The sequence below is a fragment of the Trachemys scripta genome, chromosome 4 (genome assembly GCF_013100865.1).
Source record: "Trachemys scripta elegans isolate TJP31775 chromosome 4, CAS_Tse_1.0, whole genome shotgun sequence".
NCBI lineage: Eukaryota > Metazoa > Chordata > Testudines > Emydidae > Trachemys > Trachemys scripta.
In genome coordinates, this window is record NC_048301.1 from 23,722,339 (window position 1) to 23,746,366 (window position 24,028).

The window sequence follows — 24,028 nt, forward strand, 5'->3', positions numbered from 1 at the left end:
TCTTGCCAAGAATTTTTTTTAATCTATATTAGTAGGAATTATATTAGGTCCAGTTTTACATTCAGAAACTTTTTCATCCCACTGCTCTTTAACAATTGTTACCACCTGACAGAGTCTTTTCTGCACCTAAAGTCTCAAAGAAAGAGGCCCAATAAGATACCAGGTTCAGAGAGTTTGGCATTTGACTAGGGGGATTCTGGGTTGATTTATGTTTCCAAGTAGAGATTATACAAAACTCAATGGTTTTGTCTGGTTTCCACACCAAATAAAACACTGGCTATTTGTTTTCCTTCGAAAGTCTGAATGAAGCAGGATTTTATATGAATCTAGGGACTTGTCTACACTGGAAAATTTGCATCATGTTAGAACACAAACCTGAGAATTGTGGTATGTAGCACAATATTAAACACGATTCAGTCCCTGTCTACACCGAGTGTTCTCATGCTTAACATTGTCCTCTTAAGAATTCAGGTTAGTCGTGGCCATCTGAGTTCCTGTTTACATTGAGTATTTGACATGGTGTTAGCTACCATGACGCTTAAGGTTGTGGTCTAACACAATGTGATTTCCCAGTGTAGTCAATCCCTTAAAGTCTAAGCATAACTCAATGATTGCAAAACCATGCAAACAAAAAAGGAAAAAAGAGTTCACACAAATTCCTGTGACCTGACTTCGCACAGACCCATAGTGAAATCTCTGCCCATTAAAATCAGTGGTAAAACATCCATTGACTGCTGCCAGGCTAGGATTTCACCCAGAGCATCTACAGTATATTTTGTCTGATATAATGTTGCTTTGATAACCTTCCTATGATTAATATATGTACTCCCAACTCTCTACAAATCCATCCCCCAATTCAGTGAGATGTTGGCAAAAGCTTCCAGGATGTTGGCATATTTATTACAATAAATTCACAGATTTCCGTGCTCAGTCTGTATTTCAGGAAATGAAGCTATTGCTCTGTCACCTTATATCCTGCTAAAAGGACTCCTTATATAGAATTAAAATACAAAAATAGCAACTGTTCAAAGAAGAGGCTATTTTAGTTGCTACAATCACTGTACTAAAATATAATACACAGCAGAGTGGGAAGGAGAGCTCATATTTTTCCATAAAAAACAGATGGCTGGACTGAGGATTATTTCGACAAAAGGGCTGGTGAGTGAACTATGGAAATACTATAAAGATCCTTTGACTATCGCATATAAAGCCCCACTGATCTCCCAAATTGATATCCCAGATTCCTCCTTCCACAGAAATTATATTGTGACATGCCCTGTGGGAGTGGCAAAAAGTATGAATGCCCCGGGTAGTGAGTGGCTATGGGTGAACCTGTGCAATTCAATCCTCAATAAATGGCTGGTTCAGATGGGACCAGATTAGGGCTCCTTGAAAAATTGATCATAATTTCCACAAAAATATGGACGTTTTGTTGTTGTTGCTGTTGAATGGTCCACTGGGAAGGGCAAGGGAATGGGATTTAGGTGTCCCAGCTCTGCCTCTGACTCGCTGTGTGGTCTGAGGGAATTCACTGAATCTCTCTGCATCGCATTTCTGCTTCAGTAAAATGGGAATAATGGGACTTCCTCACTTTTGTCTGAGGTCCTAGGATGAAAGCCTAAATTCTAAGTAACATTGTTATATTTATGGCTTAGTCTTACTTCCATGAAGTCAATAAGAGTTTTGCAAACAACTTCAATGAGACCAGGATCAGACCCATAGTGCACATAAAAGGGAGAGGTTATTAATGCCAGTTGGCAAACCATTTCCCTTTGTTAACCAACTGCTTGATTCTACAAACATTTGCCACCAGGCATAGTGCGTATTGCTATAAATAGTCCCATTGACTCGTGGTAAATATATTCAAGATCTGGACTTAAGGTCAAATCCAGGTCTGTAGAGGTGAAAGAACAGTAAGTTAATTTAATGCACTTCATATCCTTCTGTGGACTATTTAATATCTGAAACTAGGGAGTCACTGCTGAAATTTGAAAATATTTAGGAGTGGAGGGGGGGAACGTGGCACTCAGTTATCATCTACAAATGTACAACTACACTTAAAATATTAGTGATTCATAGCCACGGAGGCAAAGTAAAACAATTTCATTGCTGTTTAACTGTGCTTCCTAAAAATTACTTAACATTAAAAAACATGATTGGAAATATGTTAAACCATTTTAATTATTTAATTAAATTAATGCTGCCATTTGTAAGTGAGTGCATCTAAATATCATGCAGTAAATAGAAGCATTGCTCAGAAAGGGCCCAATACTGCCATGGTATGGCTTACCCAAGAGTGCCAATTTCAGGTCAGACTGTCAGAAAACAGGGCAGGCACTCCAAAATGCTGGTATATTCTATAATTAGATTTCACCAAGCCAGTAACAAATGTGTGCTCCTGGATTACTATATTAGTCTTACCATGGAGACACAGATAATCCCCTTAAGCTGTCCAGCCCCTCTTTACTACCTAGACAAACTGGGCTTTGTGATGAAAGGTTATTAAAACCACAAATCATCTCATATTAGGTTACTTCCAACCCCAAAGGGTCAGTCACTTGCCCCAGGTCAATAGATACTCTGGATCTGACACCAAAGACAAGGCTGACAGCCAATTTCTCTAGTAAACTAAAGGTTTATTAACTAAGAAAAAGAAATCAAAGCTATTGAGAAGCTAACGCAGATAAAATACATTAACAGGTGAGTCGAAGTTTATAAATCCAATATGATAGCAGAGATGTAGTGATTTGCTAGTTTGCCATAAGTCTCTCAGGGCTACTCAAAATAACCTTGGGAATCTCTGTCCACTTGCTCAGTGTTCCACCCTGTCAGAATCCATCAGTTCAGAGATGCAGGATAATTCCCTTGAACCAGTATTTATAGATTCTGCTCACAGAAGACAATCTGAACAATAAAAAGAATGAGGAGTACTTGTGGCACCTTAGAGACTAACAAATTTATTTGGGCATATGCTTTCATGGTCTAAAACCCACTTCACCGGATGCATGCAGTGGAAAATACAGTAGGAAGATCTATATACACAGAGAACATGAAAAAATGGGTGTTGCCGTACCAACTCTATTGAGACTAATCAATTAAGGTGGGCTATTATCAGCAGGAGAAAAAAAACTTTTGTAGTGATCATCAGGATGGCCCACTTCAAACAGCTGACAAGAAGGTGTGAGTAACAGTAGGGGGAAAATTAACATGGGGAAATAGTTTTTACTTTCTGTAATGACCCATCCACTCCCAGTCTTTATTCAAGCCTAATTTAATGGTGTCCAGTTTGCAAATTAATTACAGTTCTGCAATTTCTCGTTGGAGTCTGTTTTTGAAGTTTTTTTGTTAAATAATTGTGACTTTTAGGTCTGTAATTGAGTGACCAGGAAGGTTGAAGTGTTCTCCGACTGGTTTTTGAATGTTATAATTCTTGACGTCTGATTTGTGTCCATTTATTCTTTTGTGTAGAGACTGTCCGGTTTGGCCAATGTACATGGCAGAGGGGCATTGCTGGCACATGATGGCATATATCACATTGGTAGATGTGCAGGTGAATGAGCCTTTGACGGTGTGGCTGATGTGATTAGGTCCTATGATGGTGTCCCTTGAATAGATATGTGGACAGAGTTGGCAACGGGCTTTGTTGCAAGGATAGGTTCCTGGCTTAGTGTTTTTGTTGTGTGGTGTGTGGTTGCTGGTGAGTATTTGCTTCCGGTTGGGGGGCTGTCTGTAAGCGAGGACTGGCCTGTGTCCCAAGATCTGTGAGAGTGAGGGATCGTCCTTCAGGATAGGTTGTAGATCCTTGATGATGCACTGGAGAAGTTTTAGTTGGGGGCTGAAGGTGACAGCTAGTGGCGTTCTGTTACTTTCTTTGTTGGGCCTGTCCTGGAGTAGGTGACTTCTGGGTATTCTTCTGGCTCTATCAATCTGTTTCTTCACTTCAGCAGGTGGGTATTGTAGTTTTAAGAATGCTTGAGAGAGATCTTGTAGGTGTTTGTCTCTGTCTGAAGGATTGGAGCAAATGCTGTTGTATCTTAGAGCTTGGCTGTAGACAATGGATTGTGAGATGTGGTCTGGATGAAAGCTGGAGGCATGTAGGTAAGTATAGCGGTCAGTAGGTTTCCGGTATAGGGTGGTGTTTATGTGACCATCGCTTACTAGCACTGTAGTGTCCAGGAAGTGGATCTCTTGTGTGGACTGGTCCAGGCTGAGGTTGATGGTAGGATGGAAATTGTTGAAATCAGTGTCTTTACCCACATGGGTTTTGATGAATAGCAATTGCAGATTGAGTCTGTGAATTTCCATTGTTGAACACAATGACCCTTGCTTTGAAGTTAGTGTTCTATTTCCTGGCATTCACACGTAATTTATTTATACATAATGCAATTGCCTGCCAATACATTATAAGAGGGATAGATTAGTGAAGCAATATGAGTATCAATCATTAGTATTCATGAAGTTCTAACACCTGAATACGCACACACTTTGATCTAGGATTATTTAATTACAGGGGCATACATAATGTAATGTGATAGCAATCAACAGGTTTATAGATAAGTGAAGGCAACGCCATTAACATTCCCTTTGAAGTGATCTAACACAGGCAACCTGCTAGACATCATCACAACTTAGACCCTCACTCATGTTCAGCCACAAACTTATTCCATATATTCATCAGCCAAATTTTTCAAAATAGGAGCCTTGTAGTTACGCTCTGAAGTCCATTTATAGACACCCAAGTGTGGGATTTTCAAAAGTGCCTAAGAGTCTTAAGAGTGAAAGCCCTATTAACTTCACAGTATAAGTAAATATATTAGAAACTGGCCCTAAGTGAATTGATTGGTACTTACTTGCTAGAGATTGTTTTCACTCTCTAAACATTACTACAAATTATTTGCACGAACGAAGTGTTTTACCCCTATTAATAATTATGCTGGAGATTTTCAAGACAAAAGGCATTTAGGTGCTTAATTTCCCTTGAAAGTGAATTAGAATTAAGAGGCTTATCTGTCATCTGTGCCTCTGCAAATTTCCTCCTACAAAGACTCATTCTGTGTAAGTAATCAGTGGTTACCCAATACCATCTCTATGTGCAACATAAAAATAATCTAATATTAATAACACACAACAAGATTTATCAGGGTTAAACCTGTCACCCTCTGGAAAAGCCAATCATAGATTGTTATGTAGTGATGGCCAGCTCATTCTAATGTCTTACCGCCCAGACCTCAAGCTGTTTTTAAGAAAATGTACAAATTCTTCAGAAAAAATCCACAACAATTGACCCAGATTACCTAAGCACTAGGCTAAAGAGTAGACCGTTGACCAGCTGCCTTTCTTTATCTCATTTTATGCAGTTAAAGTTTTAGCAAGCTTTGGACAGCATCAATCACTTCTCAGTTTTGAGAGACGATAGAATGCCACCACAAATGAGGTTTGCACGTGATCCCCTTAAGGGAACATCAAGAACAGGATTTTCATACCTGCCAAACTGAATGTGACATTTCCACAGGCCAGCCCTTTCATTTGCATCAATGAGACTGATTTCAAAGGGTCTGTGCACACCTCAAAGCTCTCCATGGATGGCAAGGAAGTCAGCAAGTGATCTTGACTCTGATGATGACAGAACTTTATTGGAGTATTAAGTAGGTCATTTTGTTCAGCTTTTGATACTCATTTATATTCTTAATCCATTACGTTCTTTATGCCCGCTCACAGTTATGCACATAAAAAAACAGAAGCAGATAGTCTAAATATGGTGCTCCTTATTCTAACCAGGGCTGGCTCTAAGCACCAGCAAAACAAGCTGGTGCTTGGGGCGGCACATTTTTAGGGGCGGCATGGCCGGCGCCAGAATGCCGCCCCTGCCGCCCCTAAAAATGTGCCCCGGCCGCCCTAGCTCACCTCCACTGCTGCCGCTCACGCGCCACGGTGCGCGAAACAGCTGATTCACGCGCTGCTGCTCCCCCTCCCTCCCAGGCTCTCAAACCTGGAAGGGAGGGGGAGATCCCGAGCGGCAGCGGCGCACGAAACAGCTGATTCGCGCGCCGCTGCTCCCCCTCCCTCCCAGACTTGAGAGCCTGGGAGGGAGGGGGAGACTCCAAGTGGCTGTGGCGCGGGCGCCGCTCCTTCCCCTCCCTCCCAGGCTCCTAGGCTTGAGAGCCTGGGGGGAGGAGGCAGGGCTGGGGATTTGGGGAAGGGGTGGAGTTGAGGCGGGGCCGGGGGTGGGGTAAGAAAAAAAATGGGGGGCGGCCAAAATTGTTTTTGCTTGGGGCGGCAAAAATCCTAGAGCCAGCCCTGATTCTAACCCACCAAATATAAATGGTTCATTAATCTGAAGACAAACCCAAACACTGTTTGGGGTTTTTTTATTTGCCACAATCATTTGTGCACTGCATAGTGATGCTAGAAGCCAGATTTAATGCTCACTGTTAGTTGTGAGGTTGCCTTGCACATACTGTGAGCTGGGCTTTGACCTGAAGGGTCCTGCTTATTTATAACCTGAAGTGGTTCCAGTCCCTTTGTATTCTAAGGTCTCTGCTGCACAATGACTGACAGTTCTTTGTCTATTAAGGTTTGCTTTCCATTTACATAATGAACTGGCCACTTCATATCCTAGGAATAATATGGATGGGATTTTCAAAAACCCTCAGAACTGATCTCTCTCTGCTCCCACTGCATAATTAGGCTAATTGTGAGTGCTTTTGAAATTCCCACCATAGATTGTAACAATCTATCAAACTGTAACAAGGATGTGGCATGTTGTACTTCTGCCTCACAAAGTGTATTTTCATACCTGTTAAGACTCAAGGTCCAGAAATCTGGAGATTATATGCAAATTACTCAATGCCTTCATTTGCAAATTTGCATGTTTAATTATGATGCACTGCCTCATTTATGTAAGTGACAGCAAATGTCCTAGATACCAGAATTTAAGTCTGACATGGCTGTGCCATGAAACAAGCTTTAGAGACACAGGAAATGCCGTGTTCCTGGCTGACTCTGCAATCCCTTTGGGTTGGTGCCATGATAACTCAGGCTGCTCTTTGAGGCTCTGCCCCTGATTGTTCCTTGTCCTGAACAGGGTGGAGGACTGCGGTCAGATTGCTAGCCCTTGTACTGCCTGCTGCTTGCTCTGGATTGGAAAGGGGATCTGGCTGCATCCTGTCATCTGCTGGGGATGCTCTGGCTGGGCTGTCAGCTTCTAAGAGAGTCAAGTTCTGGCTGCTTCTTGCCCCTTGATTTCTGGTGGTGAGGGCTCTGGCTCCCCTGTCTGCTATCCCTTGGCTGGGGTGAGTCTCTGGCTGCTGACCCATCGTTTCTGGTCATAGGGTCCCGTGGCCAGAACACTGTCCTATGCTGCTCCAGGCATAGTTCTGAGTCTATGGCCATGGATGGTTTGGGAGACTATGAGTTAGAATCCTCCTGGTTGGGGGTCTCAGGCTGTAACCACAGAAATCCTGCCTAGAACAACCCTTACCTAGGGTATCTCCTCAGTTCTCCAAATCAGGAGACTGATGCTCCTGGTCAGGAGTGGAGGAATTAAGAGCTGAGAATGGGAACCTCCAGGCCATGACAGGAGATTGACCAGCTCCATACTTTGATGAATGATTTTTATTTATTTGAATTTTAAACTATTTTTATTTAAAAAAAAAATGCCTATCCACGACTCTAGGCACTTTAGCACCTTTGCTAATTATACAATGTGATGAACTCAGCCAATCAGAAACCTACAGAAACTCATTTCCACCCCTTTATTGTTATGGAAAACCCTCTCAAAAACCCTATGGAACAGGTGTCTTTTGCAGGATGCCAACCGGGGTACCACATTCTGTCTATTTTGGACGAAGAAGAAGCAAGTTCCAGAGTCTCGGCACCCTCACCAAGAATGACCTGCCAGCTACCCCTTCCCTTTTATAATAAAAGGTATGCAACTTGAACACCACTGACTGCAGCAGTGGCACAGGGAGGCGATTTTAGGACTTTATAGGTCATAACCAACACCATAACTTCTACCCAGACACCAATAGGTAGTCAGTGCAGGTCCCAGAGCACTGGTGTCATGTTCTCAGCGAAATGTCCTGCTCAATCAACAACCCACTGAGTTCTGCATCAGCCTGAGCCTCCAAATGGTTTCAAGGAATGGACCCATGAGAGTGCAGTTCAATAGGATACTCTTGATATAACTATGATGTGATTGGAAAAACGGAGACTTGGTGGGGTAACTCACATGACTGGAGCACTGTCATGGCATATTCAGGATGGAGAAGCGGGGGAGAAAAGGTGGAGGAGTTGCACTGTATGTAAGAGAGCGGTATGATTGCTCAGAGCTCCAGTATGAAACTGGAGAAAAGCCTGTTGAGAGTCTTTGGGTTAGCGTAAATAACCCAAAGTTTAGAGGCGAGAGCAACAAGGGTGGTGTCATGGTGGGCATCTGCTATAGACCACCGGACCAGGAGGATGAGGCTTTCTTCGGACAACTAACAGAAGTTTCCAGATCACAGGCCCTGGTTCTCATGGGGGACTTCAATCATCCTGACATCTGCTGGGAGAGCAATACAGCAGTGCACAGACAATCCAGGAAGTTTTTGGAGAGTGTTGGGGACAACTTCCTGGCGCAAGTGCTGGAGGAACCAACTAGGGGCCATGCTCCTCTTGACCTGCTGCTCACGAACGGGGAAGAATTGGTAGGAGAAGTAGAAGTGGGTGGCAACCTGGGTAGCAGTGACCATGAGATGGTCGAGTTCAGGATCCTGACAAAGGGAAGAAAGGAGAGTAGCAGAATATGGACCCGGGACTTCAGAAAAGCAGACTTTGACTTCCTCAAGGAACTGATGGGCAGAGCCGCTGGGAGGCTGAGGGGGAAAGGAGTCCAGGAGAGGTGGCTGTATTTTAAAGAAGCCTTATTGAGGACACAGGAATAAACCATCCCGATGTGCAGAAAGAATAACAAATATGGCAGGAGACCAGCTTGGCTTAACAGAGAAATCTTCGGTGAGCATAAACACAAAAAGGAAGCTTACAAAAAGCAAACTTGGACAGATGACTAGGGAGGAATATAAAATATTGCTCAAACATGTAGGGATGTAATCAGGAAGGCCAAAGTACACTTGGAGTTGCAGCTAGCAAGGGATATGAATGGTAACAAGAAGGGTTTCTACAGGTATGTTAGCAACAAGAAGAAGGTTGGGGAAAGTGTGAGACCATTATATTCTTGCTAGCATGTTAAAGAAGTATGGATTGGATGAATGGTCTATGAGATTAATAGAAAGCTGGCTAGATCGTCGGGCTGAACGGGTAGTGATCAACGGCTCGATGTCGAGTTGGCAGCTGGTATCAAGCAGAGTGCCCCAAGGGTCGGTCCTGGGGCTGGTTTTGATCAACATCTTCATTAATGATCTGGATGATGGGATGGATTGCACCCTCAGCAAGTTGGCAGATGATACTAAGCTGGAGAGTAGGGATAAGGTCCAGAGTGACTTAGACAAAGTGAAGGATTGGGCCAAAAGAAATCTGATGAGGTTCAATAAGGACAAGTGCAGAGTCCTGCACTTAGGATGGAAGAATCGCATGCACCGCTCAGGCTGGGGATCAACTGGCTAAGCCGCAGTTCTGCAGAAAAGGACTTGGGGATTACAGTGGACGAGAAGCTGGATATGAGTCAGCAGTGTGCCCTTATTGCCAAGAAGGCTAATGGCATATTGGGCTGCATTATTACGAGCATTGCCAACAGATCGAGGGAAGTGATTATTCACCTCTATTCGGCATTGGTGAGGCCACCTCTGGTGTATTGCATCCAGTTTTGGGCCCCCACTACAGAAAGGACGTGGACAAATTGGAGAGAGTCCAGCAGAAGGCAAAGAAAATAATTAGGGAGCTGGGGCACATGACTTATGAGGAGAGGCTGAGGGAACTGGATTTATTTAGTCTGCAGAAGAGAAGAGTGAGGGGGGATTTGATAGCAGCAACTACCTGAAGGGGGGTTCCAAAGAGGATGAAGCTAGGCTGTTCTCAGTGGTGGCAGATAACAGACCAAGGAGCAATGGTCTCAAGTTGCAGTGGGGGAGATCTAGGTTGGATATTAGGAAAAACTATTTCACTGGGAAGGTGGTGCAGCACTGGAATGGATTACCTAGAGAGGTAGTGGAATCCTTAGAGATCTTTAACACCCGGATTGACAATGCCCTGGCTGGGATAAGTTAGCTGGGGTTGGTTCTGCTTTGAGCAGGGGGTTGGACTAGATGACCTCCTGAGGTCTCTTCCAACCCTAATCTTCTATGATTCTATGAACGGCCTGGATACCAGTGACAAGGTCCACATCTGAAAGGAAAAGTCACAATCTCTTAACTAGATTCAGTGGTAAAAAGCTGATTACGTTACTGCTGCACTATGATCATCGAACAGCAGCTGGGGGTCTGAAATCACCACTAAGTTGTAACCTCGCATAACAAATAGTGGACGTACTCCCTTAGTCAAAGGGATTGATAATACCTCTGCCATCTCTTCCAGTGTCATCACTTTCTGTCTTGTCGGGATTGAGCTTCAACCAGCTTGTTTTTAGTCATGCCCCAAGCACAGCTAGATGCTGGCTGAGGCACTGAACTGCATTGTCCAAGCAGGATTTGATGTCATCAGCATACTGAAAACACAGCATCCCACATCTCTTCGCTAACCCTGATCCTATGTTGTGTTGATATTATGGACCTAATTCCCTTTTAGTGTAAACACCATTGACTTCAACAGAGCTGTGCCAATTGACACCAGCAGAGAATTTGTCCCTATCTCTCTGCCTCAGGACTGCTGACATTAATAATGTCATTTCTAATTATGAAAAATCTATGCAAATTTTTAAATAAATCAGTCACATTTGGGCAGACACCAAGACTGGAAAATGTCAAAGTGACAAGCTCTCAGTAACTAAATTAAAATGGAAACCATATTCAACCTTATTCAGTATTATTCAATGTAGTGGAAGGTATTGCTGCCAGACCACTTTAATCTGCCAGTTCTTTCCATATACAGCCATCGATACGGGATATAAATCCTAGTTTGTCCAAAACCTTCCAACATTGGAAAATACAGTGGGACCCAATTCAGTTCTATTGCACAGAAGTAACAACTACTGAATTCAGGGAGACAGACCAAATGGAAACCCAACTGGTTGAGAATTCATCAGCTGCAAGCGATATTTAGTGCATTGTGTCTATCGTATACTGGGATATCTTAAAAATTAAATCTGCATACAATAGCCCTTGGGTAAAATTTTCAAGTGACTTAGAAGCCTAAGGCCAGATTTTCAAAGGTATTTAGATGCCTAAAAATGCAGATAGGCACCTACTGTGATTTTCAAAAATGCCTAAGCAGGTTAGGCACTTTACTCCCATTGATTTTCTGGTCAGATTCGCAAGTTCCGCCAGATGCCTAATGCATCTTTAGACACCTAAATTCCTTTGAAAATCTAACCCTAAAGTGACTAAGGGCCAGATCTGTAAAGGTACCTAGTGGGGTTTACAAAAGCACCTAGGCACCAAGCTTTCATTGAGTTAGGCACCTAAAATCTTTAAAAATCTGTCCCTTAGGAGCCTGTGTCTAACAGAAAGGCAGTGGGACTCAGGCTCCTACATGCCTTAGTCTCTTTTGAAAAATAAGACATAGGACCTTTTTATCCTTTGGCTTTTCCACTGCACATGTACAAGCCATCACCAACACTGGCACTAGTTGCCAGTCTGACTGGCAGTCTGCTCGGCAAGGCCAAGGCCAGAATGGTGATGAAGACTGAACTACTCTTTTACCCGTAAATGATCATTCCAGGTTAGGGTGATGGGACAGTCTGAAGAAGTCGACACAGTCTGGAGAATCTTGGACTCTCATTGCCTGTCCCGTCCCGTTTTGTCGATAAGAAGGAAGCTTCAGTCAGCCTGACACTTTTTAAAACAAGCACCAAGTTCCCTTCAATGATTTTAGAATGTGCTTTTCTTTGAAGAGCTGCTTAGTATGTGGAGTTCGCCACTTTCTGCTTTCATAATCTCTTTTTATTGTAGCCGCCTGCTCCATAACCAGATAATTAACCTTGATATTTGTTCGGTGCCCTCAGGACACCTAACTCCCACTGCTGTCAATTATCAGACAATGCTGAGCCTGTAGTGATGGAAGATTTTTCCTTGACACTGTCACACTAACACACATGGCACTGGGGAAATTTAACTCTCTAATACAGTTTGCCTGTTGGAAAAAATCCTTCACAACTTTTTAAAAGAAATCTAGAGTGAAAAATTGGGTCCTGGACCCATTGCTAGAGTGAGGAGTCAAAGCAGAAAAGAAGTAGGCCAGTGGTTATCTTGCCTAGTATTCTGATTTGCTGTGTGGCTTTTTAAAAAAGATCTTACTGGATAATTGCTGTCAGCGGCATTTTGGTGAAGGAGCAGTGTCCCCAATCCAACATCTCAGGTTGGTCTTGCATGTTTCTCTCAGGCAGCTATGCTGAAGGGATCACAGTGAAAGAGCTAATTGACTGTGGTTGGGATCTCTCACCCCACCGCTTCGAGAGCCTAACCCAGCAGTCCTTACACAGGCAAAGCTCACTTTGAAGTCAATTTTGTCTGAGTTAGAGCCTGATTCATAGTCTATTGAAGTCAATGGAAAGCTTCCCAGCCCAGCTCTACAGACTTGTGCTAACAGGGCTCACTCTAGTGAGCTAGAAATAGCTGTGTAGATGTTGTGGCTTGGGCTGGAGTTTGGGCTTTGAGTCTAGAGGAGGGGTGATGGGCTTCAGAGCCCAAGCTGCAATGTCAAAGTACCGTCTATACAGCTATTTTTGCACACTAGTGCAAGCCCCGTTAGCACAAGTCTGTGGACCCGGGCTGGCAGGCTCACTCCCGATGCAGTGAAGACATATCCATATTGCCTTGAGCGGGCTTTGACTCAGAGCCTTAGTGAGGAAGGATGAAAGGCCCGCTGGACTGGGACTCAGAAATCTGGGCTCACCATCTCTGCCACAGAATCTATGTGACCTTGGGCAAGTCACTTAATCTGTGCACCCCCATGTATAGAATTAAGATAGAATTTTTATTAAGATGATGTTAAAAAAAGTGAACAGAGTTTGAGCATAGACGTTTCTGGTTATCAGGGAATAACGTACAGATTATCGAGGGTGCAAAGTTTGGTTTAAGATCAGGTGCCATAAGGAATACATAATCAGCAATATCCTCAATTGGGGGTAAAAGGTTGATGGGTCAAAGTACAGGCATTGAGAGATGAGAGTATGAAGTTCATAGAGTGGCTATGTTCGGGTGTGGAGTATAATGAGTGGATATGATGATGAGGATGGATTGGCCCTCATTTGGTGAGATTTAATGTTCAGGGAGTTTATGATTCCCGTTCATATGATCCAACGGTGAAGGTCACTTGGTCCCTTTCTCGTAGAAGAAACACTGAAGTATTAAAAGATGACAATAGGTTACGGGCCAGTTACACCTTATCTTTTGTGCTGATTTGTTTTCAGTCATACAATGTTGCTATAAACATCATGGGTATCCTTGCAATGTAATCAGACCAGTGGGCAGAAAAGAAAGTGGGGAGGAAAAAGTTCAAATCATTTCATATGTTTTTCTCTTACTCTTATCCCAATCACAGTAAGTTAGGTCTTTCATTGTGATCCATTCTCCGCTCATCAGGCAAATGAACTTTAGAAACAAACAACCTGATTTGTCTATCTCTGGGACCTCCCAGAAAAGTAAATGGCCCTGTTATTTTCTAGGACTATTTGCTCCTCCTGCTTGGTGAAAACAGAAGCAAATGGTGTGATTGGAACATTTTTTTTGGAGAATTTGTTAGAGTGAAAGCCGGGGTTGATTCACCTCTCCAGGTTGGAAACCCCAGTGCACCCTATGGATAGTAGAGGATGTCCGTGCAGATGGTCTTTCATTTGCCATTTCGTTCCCATTGTATAAATTTTTTTCTGAATACATTTGACCTTCACGTTTACACAGCAGATCACCTAGTGTGCTGAGTGAAAGTAGCAGCTTATCTGGAAGCGGATAGGGAACATACTTGGTTTATGTTGTGCATCGCTCTGGCTTTGAAAATGGCATCATGCTATGAGTATTTTTCAGGAATTATATCACAGTGGCAAAAAATACTGACCAATCCATTTTTTATACACAGGGTCAACATTACGAAGAGGAAAAAAGGGCTTTAAGCCATGAAATAATAGCGCTCAATAATCATTTAATAGAAGCCAAGGTGACAATAGATAAGTTATCAGAAGATAATGTAAGTATTTAATTATGGATACTTCTCAAGATTGTGTGTGAAAGTGAATTAGGCAATACATTTTATATGTAATTATAGAATCATTACCTATTATTTACAGTAAATGTGACTTGTCAATCCTAGGATCAGAAACGTTACTGTTTGGAATTTCTTTCGGTGTATAATTTTAGCTTTTCTTACAATTCAATTATTGTGTTGTTGTGACTGTTCCTTCGAGTTTTTCCTCTATGCAAAAAATTATAAGGATTTAGGGACACTACATTTGAACATAGCTATAATGCAGCTTTCTAAATACTTTCAAAAGGTGTTATTCTGCTATTGGGTTTTATGTAAGATTCAGTGGAGGTCACGGAGCAGACCGATGGAGGCATATGTCCCTAGGTACTGTATGGTGAACGTCCTGCATTGCACATAAGCGTCAAAGAGAATTCTACAGATGATTACGGTCCCGATATATGCCCCTAAAATGTTACTGCCTTTTATTTGATCTTTTCATCTCACAAAAAGGATCAGATCAGTCAATCCTTACTCATTGGAATGGGACTCCTAGCATTAGTAAGCACTATTCGCATGAGGAATGGTTGCAGGACTGACCCACCTTAGCCCCAGAATTTAGATTTTCCCCTGCTAGCTCATGGTGTGGTATTGTATCTATCTCTGTATGAAATGAAACATGGAATATCCTTTGCAACTGTCATACATCTCATTAAATATTGCTGAAAATTATCATGCATTTTGAAACTGGCAAACAAGCTCATGAAATCGTTCTCCTGTACAAACTTCAAAGGATGTGGCAGAGAGGGACAGATTGCATGTGTTTAGTTCATTATAATCCCACTCCCCAGATGGAGATAGCAAGAAAAATACTTATGCTAGAGAAAACATTATAGTCTTGTTAGGACATTCCTGCATGGTCCCATATGTATATTTATGAACCCTTAGTCATATTTGAGAGTATCTTATTCCACAAATAGCCCCATTGAGTTTAATAGGACCACTCATACAAGTAACATCCTACTAATGGCAGCAAGGAGTTCAAAATCTGGCCCTTAATTTGTACCACAATAAGGGTGTCAGAAAAATGGAATACATTTGTTATTCCCACTATTCTAATACCTGTAACTAAAAGGACCCTATAAGTACAATAGGCTTAATTCTGGTTACAAGTATACTGATGATGTAAATATGGTGTAATTCCACTGAAGTCAATGGAATTTTTCCAGATTAACACTGGTATAAATGAAATTGGGTAAACATCTGCCCTGCAACTCCACTGACATCCATGGGATTGCATGAGAGCAGAATTTGATCCCACATGTGAACCAATCTCAGTTTTCAATTGTGGTGCTTTAAAATAGTCATATTGGATTGAACTAGAATATGGAGCATCCTCCAAGAAGCTGGTATTGTTGTTATCACTATTATTATTGAGTATTTGTATTACATCAGAGCCTAGAGGCCCCAGCCAAGACTGAGGCCAATACTCATCTCCTCATACCCCAGAGTGAGTCATGTTGGGCAAAATCCTGCCCTCTGGTAATGGAGCTGCATTGGCAAACCTGAAGGGTGAATTTGGTCCAGTGTACTTTGCTCAAGAACTACCACATAGATCTTCCATATTATACATCATTGTTAACTAGAGAAGCTGTTGAGCAACAGACCCTTCTAATACAAAGAGCATATCCTTGTCCTGCTGATATTTCTTAAATGGATGGTATTTCCCCCCACACTATGAGGGATCACAATATCTTAAATTCAGAAAATATGGGATGGAATATGAGACTCCTTATGATGCCACTTACTGATTATTGATCTATTTGCTGTACTCTTGGCTGGTTTCCATCCAGAATTATATTGTATTCGAAGAGATGATTGATCCAGTCAGGTAGTGTATCCCGTCATGTTGGGGATAAGGTACATCCACTACATTCAACTAATGTGATTTTCTACATACATATTTCATACATTTTTTGAAGATGTTTCATATAAAAAAGGCTCAAAAATGTGTTCTACACTTTCCATGGCCATGTCTTCACAGACAGTGAAGCAGCTAGTCTTGAAATAAGGGATGAGACATAGGAACGATTTCATTCTTGAGTGCCAAATTGTGCCATTAGGAATCTAAAGTAGCTGTCTTTGGTTTTCTATTGTGCAGCAATATGCTGGAAGTACGATACGTATGTAAAATATGCCAGAACCATATGCATATGCAACAGAGATTTTGTTTTTAAATTAAATGTTTAGATTCCTACTGTTTGCATCTGTTTTCCAGAGTCAGGGTCTGAGTCACCAACATCAAATTAAAAACAGAATTACCTGGTGACCGTTGTTTACTTTATATATATAGTCTTTATATTTGAGGCAGAGAGTGAGAGGTATATAGAAAGCCAAATAAAATAAAATAAATCATCATAGTTTGCAAACATTGTTTAAGGGTATTTGAATCTACAGATTTAGATCCAACCGGACCAAAGAAAATCTACTTCTGCTTTTCCCACATTCATAGCAAGGTGATCCCAGGAGCTTCTTGTGGGACTGATTCTGCATATTAGCTATATTTTCTCAAAAGTGGTATTCAGAAAAGAGACTTTTTCCCCTTGTTCTTTTATAGAAAATTGACATGTTTTTTTAAGAGAATAAATAGAATGGAGAAGTTGGCATGCAATGAAATTCCAGAATTAGCACCCAGGGGGAAAAAATGAAGCTATTTTAATCACAAACACATTTTCTCTATAAACATTATAAAATGTTTACAAGTTTTGCATGGCCTGGTGTTTGTAGGGTTCTTAATCCTTTCTGTGACACATCTGTGCACAACTGTAGGGCTTACTTCTGAAAATAAGCTTCATCAGTAATGGCACCTTAACAGTGGAACATGGTATAAGTTGTATATCAGTGGCCCTATAGATGCTGCATCAGAGGATAGTCATGTGTGCTAAAATAGTACAAAGCAAGACTGAATATGGAGTTAAGCACAGATTTCTGTTCTGGATTCCCCCACTAAACAGGCTGCAGGAGCCAATCAGCACAGAAAGAACCCATTTATTTATGTTTCCTCAGTGTGAAATCCTCTTGCTACTTCCTGGTTCATTAAATGTAGTGCAGAATGCAACTATATTGCAAATATCTTAAGTCTCATTGCAAGCCATAGTATTTGATATCATCAAATGAGGCATTTTGGGATATCTTTAGTGAACCAGGAAGTACCAAGGGGAATTCACACAGGAAAGAAAGAGACAAATTCTTTTTTAGAAATAATGTTAAAACAATGTCTATGATGAATTCCCCCCTACAACCTGATGAGACTATTTCAGGTATCTCTAAAATGGGATCTAAGTGATTTGGGGGATATTCAGTACAGAATATTTATGCTTAAGTCAAATTTCCTTTTTATTGTAGAGTTCACCTTTATTATAGTTCTCAGTCTCTCAGGCATGCTTACTATGTAATGCTGAGTTCCCCATGGTAAGTATTCACCCAATACTCTAAGCTGCAGACTGACGTTTTTTAAGTAATACTGTTTAAAACTTCTCTTTCTGGTCCCTTCCTCCCCTCCCTTCTCCTCCCCTCCCTTTCCTTTGATAACCAGTTGAGCAACATTTCAGGAGCGTGTACAAAAAATAGAAACCTAATGAAATAGAAAAATAAAATGTGCTCTGCATTTTCCCAGCATAAAACATACAAAGTTTGCCCAGAAATGGGAGCAAGAATCAAAGCGTTAGGTTAGTTGCAAGCCATAAAAATCAGGCTTTTTTTGTTTTTTAGGAGCTCTATAGAAAGGACTGCAATTTAGCTGCTCAGCTGCTCCAGTGCAGCAAGAATTACGACAGGGCACATAAGCTTTCTGAGGTAATGTGATCAAACTTAATGAATATACAAAGAAATAATGTTTCTTGGAAAACAGAATATTCATGCGTGATCAATCCCAAAACCTGTTTGCCTTTAAAGCTCTGATTTTTTTCTCCTTTAAGAAACAGAAAGGGATGTATATATCTGTTGGTTTTCTGTACAGCTGAGGATGGGTGCTGGAACTAGGGGTGCTGGAGGCACAGGAGCACCCACTGGCTTGAAGTGGTTTCCATCATATCCAGGGTTTACAGTTTTGTTCAATGGCTCTCAGCACCCCCACTATACAACTTGTTCCAACACCCCTGCAGCTGAGGGAATTGTTAATAAAATCCCAGCTTCAGATGAAACGTGATGATATTTTCTTTTTCGAAAGCGCTGGTATGGTTTGGAATGGGCCTTATCGATCTTGTGCAAAAAGAAAAAAATTTAGCATAATCAAAGCGCTAAGAATGTTCAGGCCACTAGAATGTGAAATGATAAAAGAAACAATGAGATCCTGCAGACATCAAGGTATCTTTCCAGGATCAATTTTCCCCATCAAGCTATTTCCCAGCACATACAACTACATTCCAAAAATCAATTTTAAAACAAGCTAATGGGAAAGGACATCTTTTTCTAAGGCAACCAGAAAACTTTGGTTAAATTAGACTTATCCCTAAACCTTCCAAGGAGCAGAAGTTTGAGAAATTGACCCTTTCAAGTTGAGGCAAATGGTTTAAAAAAATCATGATTAGGGCTGTATTTGTGTCATGGCATGGTACAAATCAGAGCAAAACAGCAGGAAAAAAACATGAACATTTAGCCACATGTCCATAACCTAAGGTGAAATCCTGGCCCCACTCACTAAAGTCAACGAGACTGTCATTGGCTTCAGTGGTGACAGGATTTCACCCCAGGCTTTTAAATCATCTCATGACCTCTGAGACACTTCCGGCCTGATGCTACTCTCACAGAGATCAATGGGATTTAACAGGAGCTGGGTCAGTCACTTACCGGTCTATTCTTCATTCTTATGGATGGGTATCTCAATGCAGGAGATTGGTCTTTTTCTAAACCAACTTTTGGAATTGTCTTACACCGGGCAGCACCTCAAAGATGTATATTTGTATGGCAAGTATCAGGGGGTAACACACCAATTTCTTCCAGCAGTTTCATTAGCACAGTGCTCTCAAATTGCCTCATTTATGCAGTTCTTTGATAGACTCGTGCAAAACTAAATATTAAATGTATTGACTATTTCAATATCAGTATAATGCTGAGAGATACTAAATACATCTGGTAACTGAGGTTGTCTGGTCAATAAGGACAATGATTTACTGGAACAAAGGCAGAGATTTCAAATGTCCTGATCCTGCAGATGATTGCAGCTGAGAGCAATGCAGTAAGCACTGTACACGATCCCAAGCATTTCCAGGATTGGGCCCTAGATAGACTCAACACTTACTGAAAAGTATCCAGGGTGGTGTGTTGTGGTGGAGGCTTTGTTGGTTGGTTAGTTGGATTTTTGTTTGTTTTTTCCCCCTAATTTCCAAAAGCTCTGTCATCTATTCAGCTGAAGAAGCAAATATTCCATTTATCACTGCAAGCATTTATTACTCAGCAACTCTGAGTATATTGTGAGGAACAATTATTTCTTTAAAAAGATTAAAGAAGTGGATGCATTGCAAAACATTGAATATCTTGACAAATCCATGAACAAGCAATTTTAGAGGACATAAGAATGTGAGCTGTGGTGTGGCGTACCACTAACATGAGATCGATACCATTTAGTAATTCCAACCCCAGTGAATGATAGCCAAAAAGGGGTTGATAGTTCTTTTCCTTAAAATACTTCAGGATATAAATATATAAATAATGCATAAAACAGATCAAACAGTAGTATAATTATTGCAGTATGTTCTCACAAAAATTGCACCTATCCAGCATAGTAGTTTCATGCTAAATGATCTGTTTTCTTTTGCAATAGTAACCACACCTTTATGGTGATTTACATGGTCTTATCTTACAACTTGTTCTTTCAATCTTTGTTGCATCTGTAGTTACTATTACTAATATTTCTATCAGCAATATTACATACCTTATTTCAAATGGAGGATAGACGGATTAAATTAACAACATATGAATTAACTTAAAATATCATGGAAGGTGTATAGATTAAAAAGAACTGTCATTTTACACCAAACTAACAGGCTTGCCATTTCCCATCACGTCATATTTTGAATGCCTTAAGGTCTCTGGGTTAATCCAAGTATAAAAGCTCGCAAGTGAAGCTGGAAAATGAGGAACCATATGTTATACAATGTGGAATCATTATCCACAGTGCTCACCCTTAAAAACTTTTACCGTAGAGTAATGGGGATGCTTACTTCAATATTTGCAGTACCCCTTATGCTACTGTAGGAAATACAGCTATTTATTTAGTAATAACCTTATTTAGTGATATAATGCAACTGGTAAGCTTTTAAGAGTGACCACTGTATAACTGATATAAAGGAGCAGAAGAATTTAATTTTTGGTATTTGGTCATGGTTGTAAAAAAGCATAGTAATAGTGATGGGTGAATCTCAAAAGGTTCAGTGTTTGGGGGTCAAGTAAGAACCCAAGGGCTAGATTCTCAGTTGGTATAAATTGGCACAAGATTTACACCTTGTACACACTGAAATAAATAATACTGTCTGGTCCACTCATTCATCTGTGTTCCATAAGTGTAGCTAGACACCATTAATGACTTTCTTCCTATTTTCCTTCCCCCTACCACTTCTCTATGTTACAGCTGCCATCTGACTTTCAAGAGAGAGTCAGCCTCCATCTGGAAAAGCATGGATGCAGCCTTTCTGTACCCTTGTGTCACACATCATTTGCCGATAACATACCAACTTGCGTCATCGCTAAGGTACTGGAGAAACCAGACCCAAACAGCTTGTCTTCGCATTTGTCAAGTACATCTGCAAGGGATCACTCTTTTCAAGACTCCGTTGGGAAGCTTGGCCAAAAGCCCCAATATAAGTCTGACATCTACTGCAGTGACACTGCCCTTTATTGCCCTGAGGAGAGGAGGAGGGAGAGGAGACAAAGTGTTGATATGCAAGTGAAAGATGTGGGGTTTTTGAGATCCCAGAACTCTACTGACAGCACTGTAGAAGAAGATGGCTTCCATTCTAGCTTCTCTCATGAAGCCTTCCCGGAATATGTTACCTCTTTACCAACCTCGAGCTCCTACTCCAGTTTCAGTGTTACCTCTGAGGAAAAAGAGAACGCCCAGGCCAGCACTCTGACAGCTTCCCAGCAAGCAATCTACCTGGGCAGCAGAGATGAAATGTTTGAAAGAAAGTCATGTTCTAGTTATGAACATCAGGGAAGTCCTAGGTTTGCCAAGTCAAAGTCCGTACAGCAAATGGAACTTGCTGATAACAATGAGAACTCTCCCACTTTTACTAGGACTCTACCACCTTATGCTAATGAGCCTTTTCATTTCTCAGCCATAACGACGCAACAGGCATTGGCAACTCAGAAAATGCGTAACGACTGCATGAGCACCCATCTTTCAGAAGAAGACTTACCCGGGAGGTGGAGGCAGCTGAGCGTAGAGGACATTGGTGCATATTCTTACAGGAACGCTGGCAGACTATCACCCTGTAGCTTTTCGGAGCAGTACTACAGCAGCCCTATAAAAAAAGCAGAGAGCCGAACAAGCCCCATCTATGCTGGTTACAAAGGAGATAGCTTCTCAGAGGGAGAAGATATCTGTCAAAATAGACTTGTGGATTCTTGCTTCCTCAGAACAGACAGTGGCCTGAACATTGACATCAGCACTAGCTGTAAACAGGACAAGTTGCCCTCTTACAAAACAAAAGAACCAAGAGACCAAAAAAATGACAGGATCACAATGCAGTTGTGCAGTAGCAAAAATATCGAGAGTAGCCCAGTGTTGAAAAGAGAATACGTTGATGTGAGCCCAAACAGCTCAGCAGAATCCCTCAATCAGAGTTCAATGGAGGCTTCAGAGATCCATCAGTCTTCCATGGAGCAAGGAAGCCATTCAGGTCTTCACAGCAAACAGCAGCAGTTTCAACGGACTGGGAGCACTGGTTTGAGTCGGAAGGACAGTCTTACAAAAGCACAATTATATGGAACCCTTCTAAATTAAATAGCTTCCAAAACTGCAATAAGAAAAAACAAACAACATTTGATATTTCTTTTGAACGACAGGGTTCTAAGAAACAGGATTATTATAAATTATATATTCATAATGGTACTGTATGTTTAGAACAACAATCTGTACAAAAACATTACACAGCACTTTTCACACAACATCCTTTCCATCTGGAAGACCACCCTTTCTCCCCTTTTATAAACCTGAAATATTTTTATAAACAAAATGGTATTTATTAGATTATCCTTAATCTAAGCTATTTGAGCAGCAACCTTTTTCCTTCAAGCAGGTTTCTTATTTATTTTTGTGCATGAGGCCATCAGTGCCTGTACTCTTGGAGGAAGAGGGTAAAATCATCATTGTGATGACAAAAATCAAACCCACTCGATAAGATACCATCAACTCTGTGTTATGTGAAGCTGAAATGTATGAGAATGGTGAATTTAAAGAAGTATATTTTTAAATGCGAACAGAAATGAACCCTAAGTTCTTTCATACAAATGTATTTGAGTGAAAAATGTACACACAAAGTAATACAAATATTTTGTTCTTTTATTCCATTGTGTTTCTGCTTTCCTACTTTCCCTTGTATACTACCTCAAAGTAATTGAGGGTTTCTTGGTCACATATTTTCTGTAGGCTTGCATTTATATTGTCTAAAATGCATGAAGTGTCATAATTAGTACTGTATTTTGCATTACTTAATAAAAGACACCGTGGAAATATTTTGATTTTGTTCTCTTTAAAATACGGTATATCCTGGGGGATGCAATTATTCACAATTGTTCTCTGTGGCATCAATCTGGAAAGGGGTTCCCATTAAATTCAGTGGGAGTTGAGGACACCCAGCACCCTGCTGGGGTTACTCAACGCCTTCCAGTATCTGAGAATCAGGCCCTATTTAATCCTCAAGAAGGAAAACCATCAGATAATATAAAATCCAATAAATGTATGGCTCACCAATTGCTTTTGTGGCACTTTCTCTGTGTTTGCCTCTTTTAATTATCAGAATGAAAATATCAGGCGCAGATGAGTTATTCCACAAAATAGGGATGACTAGCAAGGGTGATTTCATTATGAGCAGCGGAAAATGGCCTGAAAGAGGACAAGACAAAACAGCTGTATTATCTAAAACCCAATGACATATGTTCCCAAAAACAGTTACTTCATCATCACTGCAGGCTGCTGAGCTCACTAAGATGCTAGCGAGGGCCAATGGTGAAAGAATTCACAGAGACCAAAACAGCATTAAAAGGTATGTCTTAAATTGGTAAAATACAGTTTCACGATTAAGATACATCCAGTTACACAGAGCTCTTCCAAATTGACCACTCCCAAATACAATTTGGAAGAGGAAGTTTAACCTGGGGATTTCAGCCATGTAATTTAATCTTGTTCAAATATACACTTGTGTCGCCCTCAGTTGGCTTCCGTGGGAGAGGAACGTACACGCTGAGGAGGAGAATTTGGTCCTTAATACCCAATTGAATTGTACGAATAGGATTTGATGGATAGTGCAGTGTGCACTGGTAATGAGCACTGTAGTTAGTGGTGAAAACCAACCCTCCCTTCAAACACCTACTTCAGTCACTTACGACTTTCTCAAACCAATTCCTTTGCGCATGGCATGTTCCATGAATGGACGCAACCCAAAGGTAATATTTTTTTCTTGTGTGGTTCAGTATTTTTCAAAGATAGAAACACATTTAAAGACATACAGTAAAATCCTGGCTCATTGAAATCAATGGGAGCTTT

The 24,028-nt window shown here is 41.1% G+C and overlaps 1 protein-coding gene across 4 annotated transcripts in view; it reads left to right on the forward strand.

The window, feature by feature from the left end:
• Positions 1 to 22,982, forward strand: part of BEGAIN (brain enriched guanylate kinase associated) — a 244,766-nt gene extending 221,784 nt beyond the window's left edge. For all 4 annotated transcript variants that reach the window (XM_034769824.1, XM_034769827.1, XM_034769825.1 and 1 more), the window contains 3 exons: positions 14,164 to 14,271; positions 18,037 to 18,120; positions 20,894 to 22,982. In XM_034769824.1, the coding sequence (XP_034625715.1) occupies positions 14,164 to 14,271; positions 18,037 to 18,120; positions 20,894 to 22,267 (1,566 nt within the window). In that variant the 3' untranslated portion in view covers positions 22,268 to 22,982. The remainder of the gene's footprint in view (positions 1 to 14,163; positions 14,272 to 18,036; positions 18,121 to 20,893) is intronic.
• Positions 22,983 to 24,028: the final 1,046 nt, after the last annotated feature.